We start from the raw sequence: 19,073 nt of genomic DNA on the forward strand, positions 1-19,073 counted from the left end.
TATTGAGCAATATCTCTTAAGTGCGGTTAGCAAAATTCATAGGAACTGCCAATTCCTGCAGATGCCATCTAATTTTAAGTTGTATCTGTCATTTTCTTATACGATGAAAAAGAAAGGGACGGGTAATCGACAGGCACTAAACTAAGAGTATCTTCTAATCCTTTTATCCCCTGTTGGAATGTAGGGCTCGAGTAACAGGTTTCTTTCTACTCCTCAGGATCTTTTGCAGGCTTTGCAGCTTGCTTCCATGACATGCCGAGAGCTAGCTTGTTTGTAGAAAGTAGCAGTAGAAAGCTACGTTATTAGTTCAGCAGGGTCTGCGTGGCAACCGCGCCGCGCGTGGCGCGAATTATATCGAGGGCTCCGACCAGTAAACTCAGCGAATGCTATCTACGTAGATAGACGTCGTAAGGCTATTGCCGTGCAGAGCCTGCTGGGGCCTGTTTAATAAAACTTACAATTGTAAATTACAGCGACAATTTGGTGTTCATTACGTAGCTAATGTGAAACTGCAAAATATTCGTGATTACACACTCCGCAATGTACATCAAATTGTCATTGTAATTTACAATTGTAAGTTTTATTAAACAGGCCCCTGGGTGTTATTAGGCTATATTTTAAAACCGAAGTCCACGCGAACAGAGCCGCGGGCGCATAGCTAGTGTGCGATATATCAAAATGATGTTTATCTCTCATTTTTACACGTTTGTTTACACTTGTGTACTAGTGAACTCTATAGATAAGTGGGGTCAACAGTTATCCACAACATATGTGAAATTGTATCGGTCATATTGTATACCAATGTACGTTTTTCATAATAATGAACAGACCTGCTTAGTTATCATTATTTGTATACAAATTGTATTGCGCGGATTTTTGTTTTGTGTTTGTCGATTGTCAAGGGAACGTGGAGCGGATGTATGTATGATAATAGTAATAATTGAGACCATTTTTTACCTGGATTGAAACTAGCTTGTCTCTTGCGAGGATTTATTAGATTCCCTACCAGATTTCGATATTACTGAACTTGTTTAATATATAAAGCAACCGAATACTTGGCGTTTGCTTTAGTAAACTTATATATTAGTTCAGCGTAGGGAATAATAATAAAATAAGAATAACGTCTGACGCCCGTACGATTGAAGACTAAAGTAAGACCGAGGGGGGGGGGGGTGAGGTAAACCTAGCTCAGCCACTGGTGGGGAGCGGATATTTACGTATTATTTCTAATTCTATACAATACAATACAAATACACTTTATTGCACCAAAATAAAAAGAAATAATTACAAAAAGTCTCTTAACTAAGTACATGGCAAATGGCGGCCTTATCGCTTAAAGCGATTTCTTCCAGACAACCATAAGGTGAGGAAAAAGGTAAAAAAAAATATTTAAAGATTGCGGGTACAAACTATACATACAACTTAACAATAAATACATGCAAATAAATATATAACAAATAAATATATAGGTCTATGTGGCATAGACCTTAGGACCATATTGCAATGAACGTTTTTTTTTTCTCTACAGATTACCCGTTGTTCAACAAGAAGCTGCCGTACTGGACCGTGAAGAACTCCTGGGGCAAGTCGTGGGGTGAGCAGGGATACTACCGGGTCTACCGTGGCGACGGCACCTGCGGAGTCAACCAGATGGCCAGCAGCGCTGTCGTCTAATGCTATCTAACACTACCCATTCTATTCATTCACAAGTAGGTTCTTTCACTCAATTTCTATTCTATTCTTGCCTAAGTGGTCTTTTTGAGAATTTACCTGTCCGTCTTACCTCTTTATAGACCACATCATGTCTTGTGGCCAAATGCGAAACAATTTGTAAATTCAGACATTTTGAGAATCGGTCCAATAACAACTTACATAAACATATATAAAACAGCCTATATACGTCCCACTGCTGGGCACAGGCCTCCCCTCAATCAACCGGAGGGGGTATGGAGCATACTCCACCACGCTGCTCCAATGCGGGTTGGTCAGACAACTTACAACAACGATAACAACTTGGTTGTTTTTAATTTTAACACTTTCATGGACACTGACCCTGTTCACGCACATAATGACAACCGCCCCGCGCCCGCGTCGGTCACCGCCCGCGTCCCCCGCGACACCCGCGATGCCCCCGCGCCGCTCCGCGGGTCCCGGATGCGAATCCCAGTGGAAACATACTTGTATCACAAATATGACCTAGTTTGGTTAGGACATTGCAGGCTGAACACCTGATGGTCTTTAAGTAAGATGATCCGTGCTTTGCATTTTATTTGACTACTTTTTCATCTAGCCTGTTATATTCTGCCTGTGTATGTGTTGCCCTCCCAAACAACGTACTCACTCAAACAACTCAAACTGTCTGGTCGAGCGCTGATCTCCAAGAGGCCCTTGAGCTTAGTTTCGGGATCAGAGTTCAACAATTCATTCTTCTTGTTATCGTGTGCTCATCAACCAACAATCAACAATTCATTTGTACATATTTATTTGTCCTTTGTCCAATCTAAGTGCACCACTACACACCTGTACGGTCACGAGCATTAATATGTACACTTTGGTACCATATCACATTACTTTTTTTGACAAATTGAACTGTAAGTCTCACTAAATGTCAAATATGTTAGTGCGACAGTCCTAAAGTGGGTACATTATATTGCTCATGACTGTACAAATGTTCTTGGAAATAAATGATTTTTTATTTATTTATTATTTGGTGGACACGTTAAGCAATAAGTATGTAGCCGTGTCAGGGGCCTTTGGCGGCCCTGTATTGTACCCTGACACTTAGGGTTGTTGAGGTCGGACACTGATCACCGGTCATTAACCTACATACATAAGATCACGCCTACTTCTCGTTGGGGTAGGCAGAGACCACTGACGGGTCATTGACCTTTCATTCGCAATAAAAGACACTTGGGATCGAGACATCGCACATTGACGCTGTGTCACAAAAATCTATAAAAAATAATTCTTTCTTTTTCACTTTATTTTTTTATTGTGTTTTTATTTATTTTTTAAATCTTTTACACTTCACTCTCACTTCTATATGTCTGCCTTCGATTTTTTGTCTGTTAAAACTGATATCTAAGCATTGCAATATAGATACTTAATTTAAACAAGATAACTAAGATTATTAAGCTTTTATTTGTATATGTATAAATTGTCCTATACAACGATTTTTTCAAATAATGTGAATTTTATATACTTATAAAATGTTTTATTAGGGAATGAAATCCCAACTCGAGATTGCAAATTCGAGATCCCCCGGGATTGTAAATATCAATCCCGCGACATCCCGAAATTTTCGGGATGGTTAATAGTGTTTGGGAAACAGAGAATACGTCAGGTTATTTCTTTTCTGGTAGAATAGGGAGGAATAAATTTTATTACAGGGGGTTAAAATAGCCAGATCGAAGCAATTCATCTATGAAAGCAATATTGCTATTTAACATTTGATTGCGTTGCGCACTTACTTTTATATGCGCAATAGTCAAATTGCAATATTGCTTTTTTAGAGGAATACAAGCATCTATGACTCAGGGTCCATTCTCTATATTTAGGTTTTTAATATTCCGCTATCATTATAATTTATTGGTATGCGATATCGAGGCAGACCACCAGCCCGATGGTCGGATGACATTGTGAGGTACGCCGGAAAGCAATGGATGAGACTTGCACAGGACCGGAAAGGATGGTGTGAAAGAGAGGAGGCCTATACCCAGCAGTGGGTAGACCCAGGCTGAGTAGATACATTATATTTTAAAGTAATAATAATACAATAAAAAAAATAAAAATATTCTATGTTTTTTTGTTCATATTTTGTTTATACTATCAACTATGGATTGTGAATCTGAAAAATAAATGATTATTATTATTATTAAGGCCCCGATTCCTGCAGACACCTCCTAATTTTATTTTAAGTTATACCCGTCATTTTCTTATCCGCCGAAAAGGAAAGGGACGGATGACTGACAACTGCTAATTTTATGAATGAATAACCCGGGCGAATAAAATAGGCATCTCGATCATATGCAATCCTTTTTACGTGTGTTGTCAACTAAATTCTGTCGGGTTATTGGCCAATATAAAATTTTGGAAGGGATTTTTAAATTTCTGCCTAAAATTGACGTGTGTTCTATAAATTTTATTGCTGTCGATAACCCGTCCCTTTCCTTTTCGGCGGATAAGAAAATGATAGGTGTAACTTAAATTAAACTTAGATGGTGTGTATGGAATAGTTTGTGTATATATTTATATCAGCTCCTTTATGATGCTAGTCTTAAGTCATTTGGATAACCTTTAGAAATCTCCCCGCTTATGAAACTTAATACCTACATGATATTATAGTTACTTACATAATTTTAAGTTAACGTGTAACTTTATAATAAACTTGTATTTATATTATAAATAAATTAACCTTAGTATTTTAAGATTTAGGGTTTTGATATATATTGAATTTCGGACCAATGTGATGATTACGAAAAGTAAAATTTGCAATAAAGTTATTTTTTAATGTTTGTTTTTTACCTGGTTTCGTATTAGTACATTAACACGTGCACTGTGTAACTGAAAATTATATATCGAACTCTAACGTGAAATGTAATTTTTCGATAAACACATTGGAATTTATATACACAGTATGACAAGAAAAAAACAATCTCAAAGCTCCCCATCGGATTTTTCTATTTTCCTAGTGCCCCACATATGGGACATGCACGTATGCTATAACCCTGTTGTCAATGTACTGCCTCATATATGGTTCATACACAGTGAACGTGTTAAAAACCCTAAAGATTATTACACCCTGCAGGGTCGCAGCGCGAATTATATCGAGGTCTTCGACCAATAAACGCAGCGAATACTATCTACATAGATAGACGTCGTACGTCTATTGGTGTAAGCCCTCGATAAAATTCGCCCTGAACGCGATGCCGCGAGGGCTCGAGACTATACAAAAACCTTGCTCTTACACACACACACACACACACTTATATACAATAAGCCGACAACAAACACTTCAGAACCCCTACACCGACCCCGCTGGCGTGGTGGACTATTTCCCTCATTCAGTACGTATCTGTACGCCTACCTGGTACGCACCTGTGTGTGTAAAACAATATAACTTCCATTATATTTTTATAGTCCTTTTACGAACTTTTGAAATTCGTTTTTTAATTCATAATTTCACAAATTTAATTACTGTGATCATTCTGTTATTTCATTTGCTTTGTTAAGTAGCAATCATTGTTTAATGAACGAAAAATGAAGCTCCAATTCGCTTTAATATTAAATTTTATTATAATTTATATGTGTTTGTGTGAAACTAAACATCTTCCGTCGAAAAGTTCATTAGAAGATAATTCAATAATTGTTGGAAGAATTGAAGAAATGAATCCCAATGACAGTGTTTATAAAACATTAGCTGATAAAATGCTACAAATTACGAAAAAGAAGAAGCTTCTCTTTGTGGGATTAGTAGCAGTGGCGGTCTTTAAAGTTTATAGAATTCTAAGAGTTGTACGACAGGTTATACAGATTATGAAAATAACGGATGAAATTTATGAAGACATAGGCTTCTTCCCGGGATTGAACGATGATATAATAACACCTTTACGACAAACAAAAGATACAGTTGTGGATGGTGTTCTCAATAAACTTACATTTTTATCCTCGTCTAACTGTTCAGAAAACTCAAGCCAAGAATGCTCACAGAAGAGTAAAAAGCTACTTTGTTACGCGGAGATACTTCAACTGCCGTCTTTTGATAAAGAAGCAGTAATAAATGCAACTTGTAGTGAGAAACTTCCTGAGAATTCGAAGGTCGGCAACCCAGAATCACAGGATCCTCAAGATGAGCAGTATAAACGGCTTGCAGAAGTAGCGGTGCGTAAATATGAGAAGATAACAAATACTCCATATTTACAGAAGATTATTGCAGTATATTATGTTACCAAACAGCTAGTAGCAGGACAAAGAGTAATAATAACCTTTTCTTTAGCCCCGTCAAATTGTCTAAGAAATGAAACCGAAAATGTAGATAATTGTGAAATCCAAGATTCACATAAGACATCGTTCTGTTTTGCTGATATTTGGATAAAACCCTGGTTAGAAAAAAAATATGAAGACATCTCGATGCAGTGCCCAGTTTCACTTTACGGTAACATTAGTATACCAGAAGTAAGAAATCCGACCGACGAAAGGTACAAATACTTTGTAAAGGATGCAATACAAACGTATGAAAAAGATAGTAATGCTAAATATATTTACATGATAGTCAAAATAGACAACGTTACTGAATCAATCGAATCTTTTAAAAATTTGCGTACTGATATCTACGTCCATATTGCCCCCACGGACTGCCCAGTAGGCCATGATAATAGCCAATGCAAAATACAAAAAATTCCTCAGCCATTATTTTGTCATGCGATTATTTTAGAAGAGCCATTTTCAAATATAAGAAATAGTAATATAAAAATGACTTGTAAAAAGGACAAAGAAGTAAACGATGTTGAGCCGCCCAATCTCAGTTCTTTAGATAATATGAAACCCTGTGAATTGAGCGGAAGAAAGAAGCGTAACGCATGACATAATGACTGTAGAACTGACTTCATCTTTGTATGCCAATCTATCATGATTTCATTTATCACTGCATATTTCCATGGAAGAAGTCGAAGCGGAAGAAAGTCGGAGAAACATTTTCTTGATTCATACTTTTAAAACCGCGATTTTTCCGTAGTTGGGTTTTAGTTTTTATCACACTTTTCCACCAACGTAGAAAATGACAAAACAAACTTATTTACTTCCAGGCTTATTGACTCTCATTCCGAGAACACAGCTCAAATCATTTTGTGAGACTCTTTTGTGAATGTTCGAAAAGTAAAATTAGTCCGTGCTTGGCAAGCCACGTTAAACTGTTGGTTGCCCCGGTGACTATTTATTTACTAATAAGTACGTAATCGTTACGTAACTCATGTCAGAGGAATCTGGCCGGAGAATAATGTCCCTGGTGTACATTTGGTTAAGTCGGTCATCGATCTCATCATCCAAACTTGTGAATAATTATTTATTTCTTTACTATAAACAACATTAAACTATTTTAAAATAATTTTACACGTTTTTTGGAATGCGGAGTCACGTTTTTCATTCCCGGCCCGGGCTCTAAGGGTGGTATTAATAAACTAATCTCAGCTTCGAGAATGCCCTCAAGATCATGTCAATGTGACTGTTCTTATATAAAAACAGAGACTTGAGCATGGTCTTGAGGGCAGTCTCAGCTGAGATTCGTTTATTAATACCTCCCTTAATCACTGAATTCGATTCTATGAATTTGAATTCATGTTTGGATCGTAATGATATCAAATAATTTCTAGGATTTGTGACCTGTTAATGAAAATAGGCTCGCCCCTTGTTACAGCAGACTTAAATATAGCTAGGAGTGCGTATTGTACACTTCAGCCGATCCCTTCGGTGATACAGCCGAGTGATGCTGTGGTTTTTGGAATGAATTTGGAGTGCCCTCCAAAGAGCCTAGTCAAACTATTATAAAAGCTAATCACGTGCCATTTCATTACACTAGATAGGTTAGGTCAATCCCATACATTTTAATTCTAAGCTCCACAGTTAAAACATCAATGTAGGTAGGTAATAATAATAAATTCAAAAACAGTTCCTCCGTTTTCCATCAGTTATTTATTAGTCCTTAAGTTGATTGTTAAATGGGATTGAGTAGTACGAGTAATACCAGTAATTAAAGTAGCTAGTTCGACTGTTCGCCCTGTAGTTCCCAAGGATGCGATAATCTATTAATACTAAACTCGATATGAAATGAACCAGGAGACTGTTTGAATGTAACTTCCAATTAAGTTTTATCGCACTTTTACGAACTGCACAATCTCCTTTTTCAATTTAAAATTTTAACAACATTCCTCTGAGACGAATTTTTATTTGTTTTGAGTATTTTCACTAGGAATCATACACGTTTACAAAAAGTAAAAATGAAACTGTTATTCGTATTCATTTTTATTATAATTACTGTCTGTTTGTGTGAAAATAAAAATGCTACATTAAAAACCTCATTAGAATGCCGTTCGATGGTTGTTGGAAGAATTAAAGAAATGGACCCAAATGATGATATTTATAAAACATTAGCGACTAAAGTGCTACATACGAAACAAAAGAAGCTTTTCTTGCCCATTTTCGGGGTTGTTGCAGTGAAATTAGCAATTAAAGCCTATAATGCCTATAGAGTTATAAGAATTGCACAGCAAGTAATACAGGTTGCACAAAAAGCGCATAAAGCGTATAAAATAAGTAAAAATATAAAAAATATAAAAAATGTTGTTAAAAAAGTGGATAAAGTCGTTAAAAAAGTAGAAAATGTTAAAGATAGAGTAGAAGGTATTAAGGAGAAAATTGAAGTCGTCAAAGATATTTTGAATCCAGAAACAGACACAAACGTCGGAGACATCTTATCACGCCTACCGTCCAAAAAAAAACCTATAAAAGGTAAGAAAAACCGTAAAAAAAGAAAACATAATAAAGAAAAGGTAGATAAAAAAGAAAAGGCAGAAAAAGTTTTAGAAGATATTAACCAAAAAACTGAAGTCGTCCAAGACATCTTAAATCCAGAAACAGACACAAATGTTGAAGACATCATACCAGGATTACCGTCTAAAAAAGAAAATAAACCTAAAAAAGGACGTAAAAAAAAGAACAAAGGACAAAAAGACAATAAAAAAGGAAAAAAATATATAAAAAAAGAAGCAGATAAAGTTAGAGAAAAAGAAAACGAGATTCAGAACAACTCACCACAAAAAGACGGTGAAAGTAGCTCAGAAGAAACAGATAGTGAAGATATTTCAACAGAAACAGAATATATCGATGAAAACCAGTTGCCTGGAAATAGCAGCGAAGACATATCATCACAGGAAAGCAGCCAAGAATCCTCAACAGAAGAAAAAAATAAAGACATCTCTCTAGAAAATAATACGGTAATACACGATACAGAAGATATAGTTGTTCACGGTGTACTCAATAAATTGACATTCATATCGTCACCTACGGAGTGTTCCAAAAACTCCAGTAAGCAAGAATGCCTACTACATAAAAACAGAGAGCTGCTTTGTCATGCGGAGATACTCCAACTGCCGTCGTTGAATAAAGAAAAAGTGATAAATGCAACTTGTAGTGATACACCTCCTGAGCATACACAGGTCGGCACGCCAGAACCACAGAACCCTCAAGATGAGCAGTATAAATGGCTTGCAGAAGTAGCGGTGCGTAAATATGAGAAGATAACAAATACTCCATATTTACAGACGATTACTTCAGTACATTATGTTACTAAACAAATATTATTCGGAACCACCTATATTATAAACTTTTCTTTAGCCCCAACAAATTGTCTTAGAAATGAAACCCGAGAGCTAGATAATTGCAAAATACAAGAATCTGCTTCAACGTCTTTCTGTTCAGCTAAAATTACGATGGACCCATCATCAAGAGAAAAGTATGAGGACGTTTTGTTGCAATGTCCTGTATTATTTTCCGGCAACATTAGCATACCAGTAGAGAGAAATCCCACTGAAGAAAAATACAGAGAGTCTGCTGAGAAAGCAGTACGTATATACGAAAAAGATAATAATGCTAAATTCATTCATAAGGTAATCAAAATAGAAAAAGTGACAGAATTTGTCAAATTTAATTTGCTCACAGATATTTACTTTTATATAGCTCCCACAGAGTGCCTAGTAGGCCAGGATGATAAAGAATGCGTTCTAAAAAAGTTTCTACAAATTCAATGTCACGCAATCATTGAAGACCAGCCATTTTTGGCAGTAAACAATAATATAAAAATGTCATGTGAAGGCGACAAACTCATTGCGGTGGATAATGTTAAGTCGTCCACTCTCAGTCGATTAGATGAGGCACCGTGTGCTTTGAGCGGCAGAAAGTAATTGTGACCAAAGGAGTTTTCACGTCATGCGGGAGACAGCAAACGGTGTGTTGTTCCTTGCATTTCCGTATGACCGTATTTATTTCACAATTTCACAGAACTCTAAGATTTGAAATACAATTGTTACACTAATCAGTGAAACATGTATGTTTTTTCAATCAATCAATAATACTTTATTGCACAACGACATTATACAAAGGACATAAACAAACGAATAAAAACATAAGTACAATAAGCGGCCTTATTGCTAAATAGCAATTTCTGCCAGGCAAACTTAGGGTGAAAGAAGTTAATGCATTGGAGCACGGGCTGGTGCAATAAACATATAATGACACGGACAATAATAAAAAGAAAAATAAAATAAAATAAGAAAATAGTAATAATAAAATAATAAATAATATATCTACATACACATACATACATACACACACATACATATACATACATACAAATAGCCTATACAATATAATAATACATATAAGGAGAATAAGAAAAAAAACACTTCCAAGTTATGCCTGCAGGAAGAGCGCCTTCACTCTTGCCCTGAAAGAGTCCAGAGAAGGAGCCCTCCTGACAGTCTCAGGTAGAGAGTTCCACAACCGGACAGCCCGCAACGTGAAAGACCAAGAATAAAAGTCAGTGGAATGGACAGGGATATTAAGGGATAAGCAGAAGATCGCAAAGTACGATCAAGGACAGAGGATTTAAAAGAGAAACGACCTTTAAGGTAAGATGGAGTAGTAGGAAGATTAAGGATGGAGTACAGGAGACACAAGATGTGGAGATCCCTACGGCGACGGACAGGTAGCCACTTAAGCTTGACACGGTAGTTGGAAATATGATCGTATTTGCGCAATCCAAAGATAAATCTTATGGCGAGATTTTGCAGACGTTCGAGCTTATTCAGCAATTCAACTGAAACATCGGCATAACAAACGTCTGCATAATCCAGGATTGGCAGAAGTAGGGACTGAGCCAGAGAAACCTTGGTACTAATCGGTAGAAAATTACGGAGACGCCTGAGCGAACCGTAAGCGGCAAACATCCTCCTACTTACCTCGGCCACCTGAGGTTTCCAAGATAGACATCTGTCAAACAAAACACCAAGGTTCTTAACAGTTTCACTAAAAGGAACTCGGACACCATCAAACATTATCGGCGGCAGAGACTCACAGTCGACCCTCGAAATAAACCATGAACTACCAACAATAATGGCTTGAGTCTTCTTAGGGTTAACCTTAAGGCCATAAGACTGACTCCAGTCCAGAATCAGCCCGAGATCTTTATTGGTACGTTCAATGGCATTAGGAAGGTCGACCAGAGGGGCATGAGTATAAATCTGGAGGTCGTCTGCATACAGGTGATAAGAATTAGATAGTGGGAGGGTTATCGAATTTATGAAAAATAAAAAGAGAAGAGGAGACAAGACGCCACCCTGCGGTACGCCGGCCGAGACATCGCACCACGTAGAGAAGGAGTCTTCAATACGGATGCGCTGCCGTCGACCCGACAAGTAACTGCGAAACCAATCAATTGCCGTTGGAGATACGTTTTAGTTTTTTGTTTACTAATATCAGTTCTATTATACAAGATATAAATAACAATAATTGTTAACGTTGTTTTCTTGACTAGTGAATAATCGGCAAGTTCAAACCACTAGGTAAATGTACATGCATAATTTTTTTTTTTAGTTCAGTAACGTTGAAGATCGGACGGACACATCATATTACCATTTTGGCACGGAAGCCTAAAAAGGTTGAAAAAGGACACGTCTCTTGCATGGAGACCTTGATTTGTTAGGTTATCGGGTATTATTTCGTGCAAATTACAACCGGTTTCCTCTATTATTGTTGAAGTCTCAACCCCTGTGTGGAAGTACACCCGACGACCACCCCGGTTCGTGTAACACCTCTTCAATGTGTTTTACAACTAGTCAAATCAGTTACTTTTTACTAAACGTCTAAACACAAAATTACAATGGAATTTGTATGAAAAAGTACACTGTGACGTTATAGAAAAACGTGATAAAATGTCGGACTTATTATTTCGTTTTTCTTGATTAAAATTCGTAAATAAGTTAAATATAAAAAATAAAATGTTTTTGTCACGTTTAGATCTGTCTTTATTAAGTAATCACATAATTTATCTTGAACCTAGTACAGTCATGAGCAATATCATGTACCCACTTTAGGACTCTGTCGCACTAACGTATTTGACATTTAGTGAGACTTACAGTTCAATTTGTCACAAAAGTTAATGTGACATGGTACCAAAGTGAATACATATTAATGCTCGCGACCGTACACGACCCAATTGCAGATTATGGGAAAAAAGGAAATTGATGGATAATAATGAACAATAAACATTTATTTCAGGCAATAAACCAAGGATACAAGAATTTTCATAAAAACAGAATACAATAAAAATAAAATATTAACCTACACTACATTATATTTAGTCACTGCGCGTTATTTCTCGTTCGCACTCGGGTATACACGAATACAGTGCCGTAATATCGGGCTATTGGATTGAGGGGTGTTAGTGGACCGGAATTATGGGGAACAATGACGCGTGCTCGTTCAGTGTTGATATACAGATAAAATGAATAGGCGTCGACTCGCCACTCACTGGACGGGTCACCCAAAACGAGCCGATGCGATACGACAGCAGGTCATCAATGTTGTTGTGAGCAGCTCAGGGTGTCGAGAGGTGTACACGACTTTCTACGAGGTGATTTACCCGCCTCACCACCTCGCGACTTCCGCATCTTTAACTTCCACTCTGCGAGCATATAACTCTTTACTACATTGTTTTAAGTGTGTTTTAAGCTTAAAACTGCCTAATGTGGTGACAAAACGTGAGGACACAGTGAGTGCGGTTTGTCGTTGATGCGAGTTCAGATGGTTCCGAACATTCCGACATCAAATACATAAACAAGCGGCAAAGAAAGAGGGTAGAGATGTCTGCCCGTAGAAAATTATGGATCTACCTACTTCACTCCAATCTCATCAGTCATTTGCAACAGTGTCGAAATATCGGGAGTCTTATATCTCTGCTTTAAACGCGGTAAGAATCCGTTATTATGTGTTTTAACTCTTTACTAGTTGATCCCGGCTACTATTCACCTACATACCATACATACACAAACTCACGTCTATTACCCACCGGGGTAAGCAAAGACTATGGAATTCGTGACTAAAACATCAATATATTTTATAATTCAACAACAGTGGGGTTAAAAAGATTATTTATAAGATATGAGGGACTTTCCAGATCAAAATAGATAGCGCTGTAGACCTTTGTGCACATGAAAGTGAGTGTGCAACGTTAACAACTGTCAAATAGCAAAATTATTTTTTTAGATGAATTGCTATGATGCAATACGAGGCATGTCTTTTAAGTTTTATCGTTTGAAGAAAAAAAGCAACTATAACATTATAGTACCTTTTACTATGTTTCAAAGTATTGACCACGAAGTTTAATACACTTTTCCATTCGGTCGAACCAGTTATTATAACATTTATTCCACTTCAAAGTGGAGGTGTTCAAAAAGTAAGTGCGCAATGCAAACAAATGTCAAATAGCAATATTGCTTTCATAGATGAATTGCTTCGATGTGGCCCTTTTAATTCCTCAGTTTTTTAGTTATCCTTCAGGGTTAGAGAGTGGGACCCATCACCTGCACCGTTTTGTCGGATTCGGTGGCGTTTCTTACTATAGAATGTAATGTACGCGTAAATTATATTCACGTGCACTATGTACGTTGTGCGTACATTGAAAGAGCACTACATTAGTCTTTACAGAGAACATATTAAGGTTTATTTTTGTAAGTGGTAGTAACCAGTAATTAAAGTAAGCTAATTCAACTCTGAAGTCGTCAAGAGGATGTCAATCTACTAATTAGTACTAAAATCGAAATGAATCAGGAGATTGATTGAATATAACTTCCAATTAAGTTTTATCGCACTTTTACGAACTGCACAATCTCTTTTTTCAATTAAAAAAATATAAACAATGCTCTGAGGCGAATTTTTATTTGGTTTGAGTGTTTTCAGCAGCAATGATTCAAAAATGAAACTAATATTCGTATACATATTTATTTTTATTATAATTTCTGTTTGTTTGTGTCAACCTAAAAATGTTACATTAAAAAATAAAACAAAAGGCCGTCCGATGATTGTTGGAAAAATTGAAGAAATGGATGTCAATGATGACGTTTATAAATCATTGGCTGCGCTGCATACGAAACAAAAGAAACTTTTCTTACCCATTATCGGAGCAATAGCAGCAGTGAAAGCAGCAATTCATATCTACAATGCCTACAGAGTTGTAAGAATTACACAACAAGTAGTACAGGTTGCGCGAAAAGTGATTATGGCAAGTAAACATGTAAAACAAACAGCACAACATGTCGTTAAAAAAGTAGGTAAAGGTATTAAAAAACATGAGGAAACAATTAAAAAATGGGTGGATAGATTAGATTATGCCAAAGATGTAGCTGAATATGTCGTAGGTTTTAATGCATCAGACCCCGATGTCCCACCTTTAAAGGATATAGAAAGTAAAGAAGATTGTGAAAAAAAGAAAAAGAAAAAAAAGATTAATAAAAAACCCAGATTTATTCATGGGATACTCAAAAAACTGACATACAAAGCGTTACCTAGGCAATGTTCTGAAAAATCCAACAAAGAATGTCCCCCACAGAAAAAAAAAGAGCTACTTTGTCAAGCGGAGATACTTCAGCTACCGTCTTTAAATAAAGAACAAGTGATAAATAATACTTGTAGTGATAAACCTCCTGAGCAAACACAGGTCGGCACGCCAGAACCACAGGACCCTCAAGATGAGCAGTATAAACGACTTGCAGAAGTAGCGGTGCGTAAATATGAGAAGATAACAAATACTCCATATTTACAGGCGATTACTTCAGTACATTATGTTACTAAACAAATATTATTCGGAACCACCTATATTATAAACTTTTCTATAGCCCCAACAAATTGTGTAAGAAAGGAAACCCATGCGCTAGATAATTGCCAAATACAAGAATCTGCTTCAACATCATTCTGTTCAGCTAAAATTACGATGGACCCATCGTCAAGCGAAAAGTATGAGGACGTTTTGTTGCAATGTCCTGTATTATTTTCCGGCAACATTAGCATACCAGAAGAGAGAAATCCCACTGAAGAAAAATACAGAGAGTCTGCTGAGAAAGCAGTACGTATATACGAAAAAGATAATAATGCTAAATTCATTCATAAGGTAATCAAAATAGAAAACGTGACAGAGTTAGTCAAATCTAATTTGCTCACAGATATTTACTTTTATATAGCTCCCACAGAGTGCCTTGTAGGCCAGGATGATAAAAAATGCGTATTAAAAAAGTTTCTACAAATTCAATGTCACGCAATTATTGAAGACCAGCCATTTTCGGCAGTGAACAATAATATTAAAATCTCATGTGAAGATGACAAACTAATTACGGTGGATGTTAAGTCGTCCACTCTCAGTCGATTAGATGAGGCACCGTGTGCTTTGAGCGGCAGAAAGTAATTGTGACCAAAGGAGTTTTCACGTCATGCGGGAGACAGCAAACGGTGTGTTGAAGTCCTTTGCGTTTCCGTATGACCGTATTTATTTCACTATCCAATTTCAAAAAACTCCAAGACTTAAATCAGTTTCTTTGTTAAACACATTTTTTGTAGAGTATTGTTTGAAGTTTTATCACACAACAATTATTGGTTTACCAACTATATTATACAAGAAATAAATAACAATAAAACCACTGCTGTACACATTTTTTATCCCATCTTAGTTTTAGAGTTTAAATCACAATGGTAAAAAAATCTCAAGCTAATCCAATCAGTGGTTCGTATACCTAGCGGCAGGTTATGATCACATGATGGCGGTTTTGACGTTTGTCCCGTTCATCAAGTTTAGTATTAATTAATAATTATAATGTAGGAGCTGTTTTTTATTATCAATAGCGACGTGCAGTCGAAACTTTTTATAGTTCTGAATCTGAAAACATGCCGAAGCTAGTCGTTTATGATTATAATATATTTTAGATAAGTAAATCAGTTGCTACTTTACAAAAACGGCCATAATAGCTTGCCGCTATTCTAATTGAGTTTAGCCAGAACATACTTAAACAAAGCAAGCTTCTTTATAGTTGTGGTTAAGACACACCCCGGGCATTCCACAAACAATCTAATTCTTGTTGTGTCTCATTTAACGCGTAAGTTTGAACGAGACATACATTCGCGTGCCCCTTGCTCCTTGGCGGCTTACGGACATTTAAGACTAAAGTAAGACCCACAGGGGTGAGGTAAACTAGCTGCGAAATGGTGCGGGACGGAGTCTTACCGACGTATTTGTAGTATTATTCTTTATTCTATGATTAAAATTGGTTATGTCAGTACTAGAGTAGTTATTTATTTTAACATTATTTTACTCTTATTGTAAATATATATTTAAGTTCTATCAGATTGCAATAATCATTTACTGTTTACCAGCATTATTGTAAGAAATTCCCCCAACCCTGCCACCAGGGTTGATGGGGTTGGTAATCCATCTCACAACCCACACGATAGGAGAAGATAAGAAATTATTACAATACTAAGAAAGGATATTAGGAGATCAAGAACAGAAGCGGAGGTCACTAATTACGATCTAAGAGAAAGCAAGAATGCACTACTCATTTATCTTTGTGATTAATTGTATTTTAATTTATAATCGCTGCTTTAAAACTAGTAACGAAAACAAATTACAAAAAATAGAATAAATTTAGAAATAGTTGAGTTACATCTTTAGCCCTAACTACTGGATAATCCTCTCACCTTTGTCAAGAGGACTTATAGTGCTTGAGATTGAGTGAATTCAGTATTGTTTTCAGCCAAGAGTATCAGACGATCAGCTAATATGTTCAAGACTGCCATGCTTTGATGTTCTTTTTGTGTTCCTTGTGTGTCTTCGTCGCTCCCTCTAAGATATTCATGAGGAACTCGGGCGAGACTGTCACTTCTGCTGATGGTATACCGATATCGTCAATGCATCCTTTCGTTTCAGACTTCCAATTAACATTGGTGGTTCTTATAGTGGCCTTCGTAACTTCCCAGATGTGTACTGAAATAAATATTATACTTGTAATATTTTTTTAATCTTTATTTAAGAGCTTAGTTACAAACAGAAACTGTCGCTCTATAAGGCAACAAAAATGTTGTATATTGACCAATTTATACAGTGCTTTGGCCTTTTAATGGGTTTGCTTAAGCAATGTTACATCCTCCAGCATATTATCTTAAATCATTAAAAGTATTATACACATTGAACCTCGCGGATTCATTTCGAATACTTATAATATATTATCAAAACTGGAATCGCTGATGTCAGACGTAAAATCAGTCTAGTTCCTATCCGTTACCTACCTAAATTGGGGCATGTTCTTAGAAAAAGTTTAGTTCGATCGATTGAACCGGCGTGCGTGTATGAAACGATTGATGAATGTGGAGGAAGTAAGAGAAGTACGACATGATTTAAGTAAATGGAATTCCATACCTACTCTCCGCTTACCCCGGTGTAGGTTTATAGGATACTCTTCGGGAAGTGTATACTAGTACTCCGGGTGAGAACCCTAAGGGCTCCCTAATTGCCCGGCCAAGTAGTGTCATATACAGCAAAAAAATATGTGTACAAGTACCTACATCTACTTCAAGATCTGATACCACTCATGATATTCCATCTGCTATCATCATCATCATGACGTCCAAGCCGTGTCCGGCGACGGCGACTCCTAAATGTCTATCCCAGGTCGTTGTTATGATAGGCTCTAATGTGGCTAGCAAAACCGAACTTCGATTTGAAGGTACGGCCACATGGCGCACAGAATAACTGGCCAGCAGAATTCAACGTATAGATGTAGGAGAGCTTCTGTCGAGTCTTCCGTATTTGGCGTTTTACTTCAAGATCTTCTAAACGCTTCTTTTCGTACAGGTCCACGTTTTTGTGAACAGTGTAACGCCATCAATCAGGTGTCGGCACGCACGTTACCCATTATTTGTGGAAATTCCATCAACCTCACCGAAGCTCTTGCTATTCTCCTGCCTTATAAGAACTTTAAGGAATAAAATTACTTACCGCAGTCTGTATTGCCTCATTACATTCTTGGATACTTTAAAACTAGAGTGAATAGACATTTACGAACCACCTAAGGCCCGTCTTCACCATCATCAAATTAGATTGTGGGAAAGGCAAACTCTTTATTTCACAGTTAAATGAAAAATCTTTTTTTAAGAAATTGGAGAAGTTTTAATTTAAATTTTATCGCCTTTGCATGCAATTTTATAGATTATAGTCGTAAAATATTAAATTCATAATTTTCATTATCGATGCGTGTGTTCATTTGCCTCATCCACCCGTCACCAACCATAACAGTTGAAGAAAAAACAAAAATGGAACGCGTATTCATGTTTTTAATTATTTGTGCTTTAATTTCAATTTGCTTCTCTGAAACTGATGAAGAAAAGAATAATAAAAGCGACGTAACTAAGGCGATAGTGCCCGATAGTGAGGTTGAGACGAATAATTCGGTGAGTAAAAAATTCCGTCATTCAATATATTATTCCCCTTTTGCATCGACATTCGTTTTCTTTTGATGATCAAACTAGAAGATTCCGAATGAGATTCCCGATAGGGTCATGAGTCACACTTTTCTAAATTGATTCACAAATGGAACTCCGGTGAATCCCTCTCTAATCCATCGTCTTCAGGTGATACAAAAGCGATTCATCCATAAAGTTACGTTAGCTCCCATGGTTCATTCACAATGAAAATCTGCACGTAGACCTAGGTCTGCCAACCATTGTCTAATGGCTCAAATTAGCTTCTAAACGTTTTTTTTTTTCGATTCTGCTCCGTACCACCCAAATCCCCAGGTAGCTGCGGCCTCCGAATACATCCCGCTTAGGGACGGTACTGAAAAATAACGGCGGCGCCCGAAGGACGTAATGTACGATCCTGACGACCCGATTATTCTTGCGATATAGAGCGGCCAATTAGCTCGCGACAAGAAACACTTTAGGACTCCGATACCGACCCCGCCGGCGTGGTCGACAATTTCCCT

At 36.9% G+C, this 19,073-nt stretch overlaps 1 protein-coding gene across 9 annotated transcripts in view; it reads left to right on the top strand.

Moving 5' to 3' along the window:
- The window catches only part of LOC126374986 (uncharacterized), a 28,672-nt gene extending 24,162 nt beyond the window's left edge, over positions 1 to 4,510 (top strand). For all 9 annotated transcript variants that reach the window (XM_050021798.1, XM_050021799.1, XM_050021800.1 and 6 more), the window contains one exon: positions 1,529 to 4,510. In XM_050021798.1, the coding sequence (XP_049877755.1) occupies positions 1,529 to 1,674 (146 nt within the window). In that variant the 3' untranslated portion in view covers positions 1,675 to 4,510. The remainder of the gene's footprint in view (positions 1 to 1,528) is intronic.
- Positions 4,511 to 19,073: the final 14,563 nt, after the last annotated feature.

The sequence above is a fragment of the Pectinophora gossypiella genome, chromosome 18 (assembly GCF_024362695.1).
Source record: "Pectinophora gossypiella chromosome 18, ilPecGoss1.1, whole genome shotgun sequence".
Taxonomy (NCBI): domain Eukaryota; kingdom Metazoa; phylum Arthropoda; class Insecta; order Lepidoptera; family Gelechiidae; genus Pectinophora; species Pectinophora gossypiella.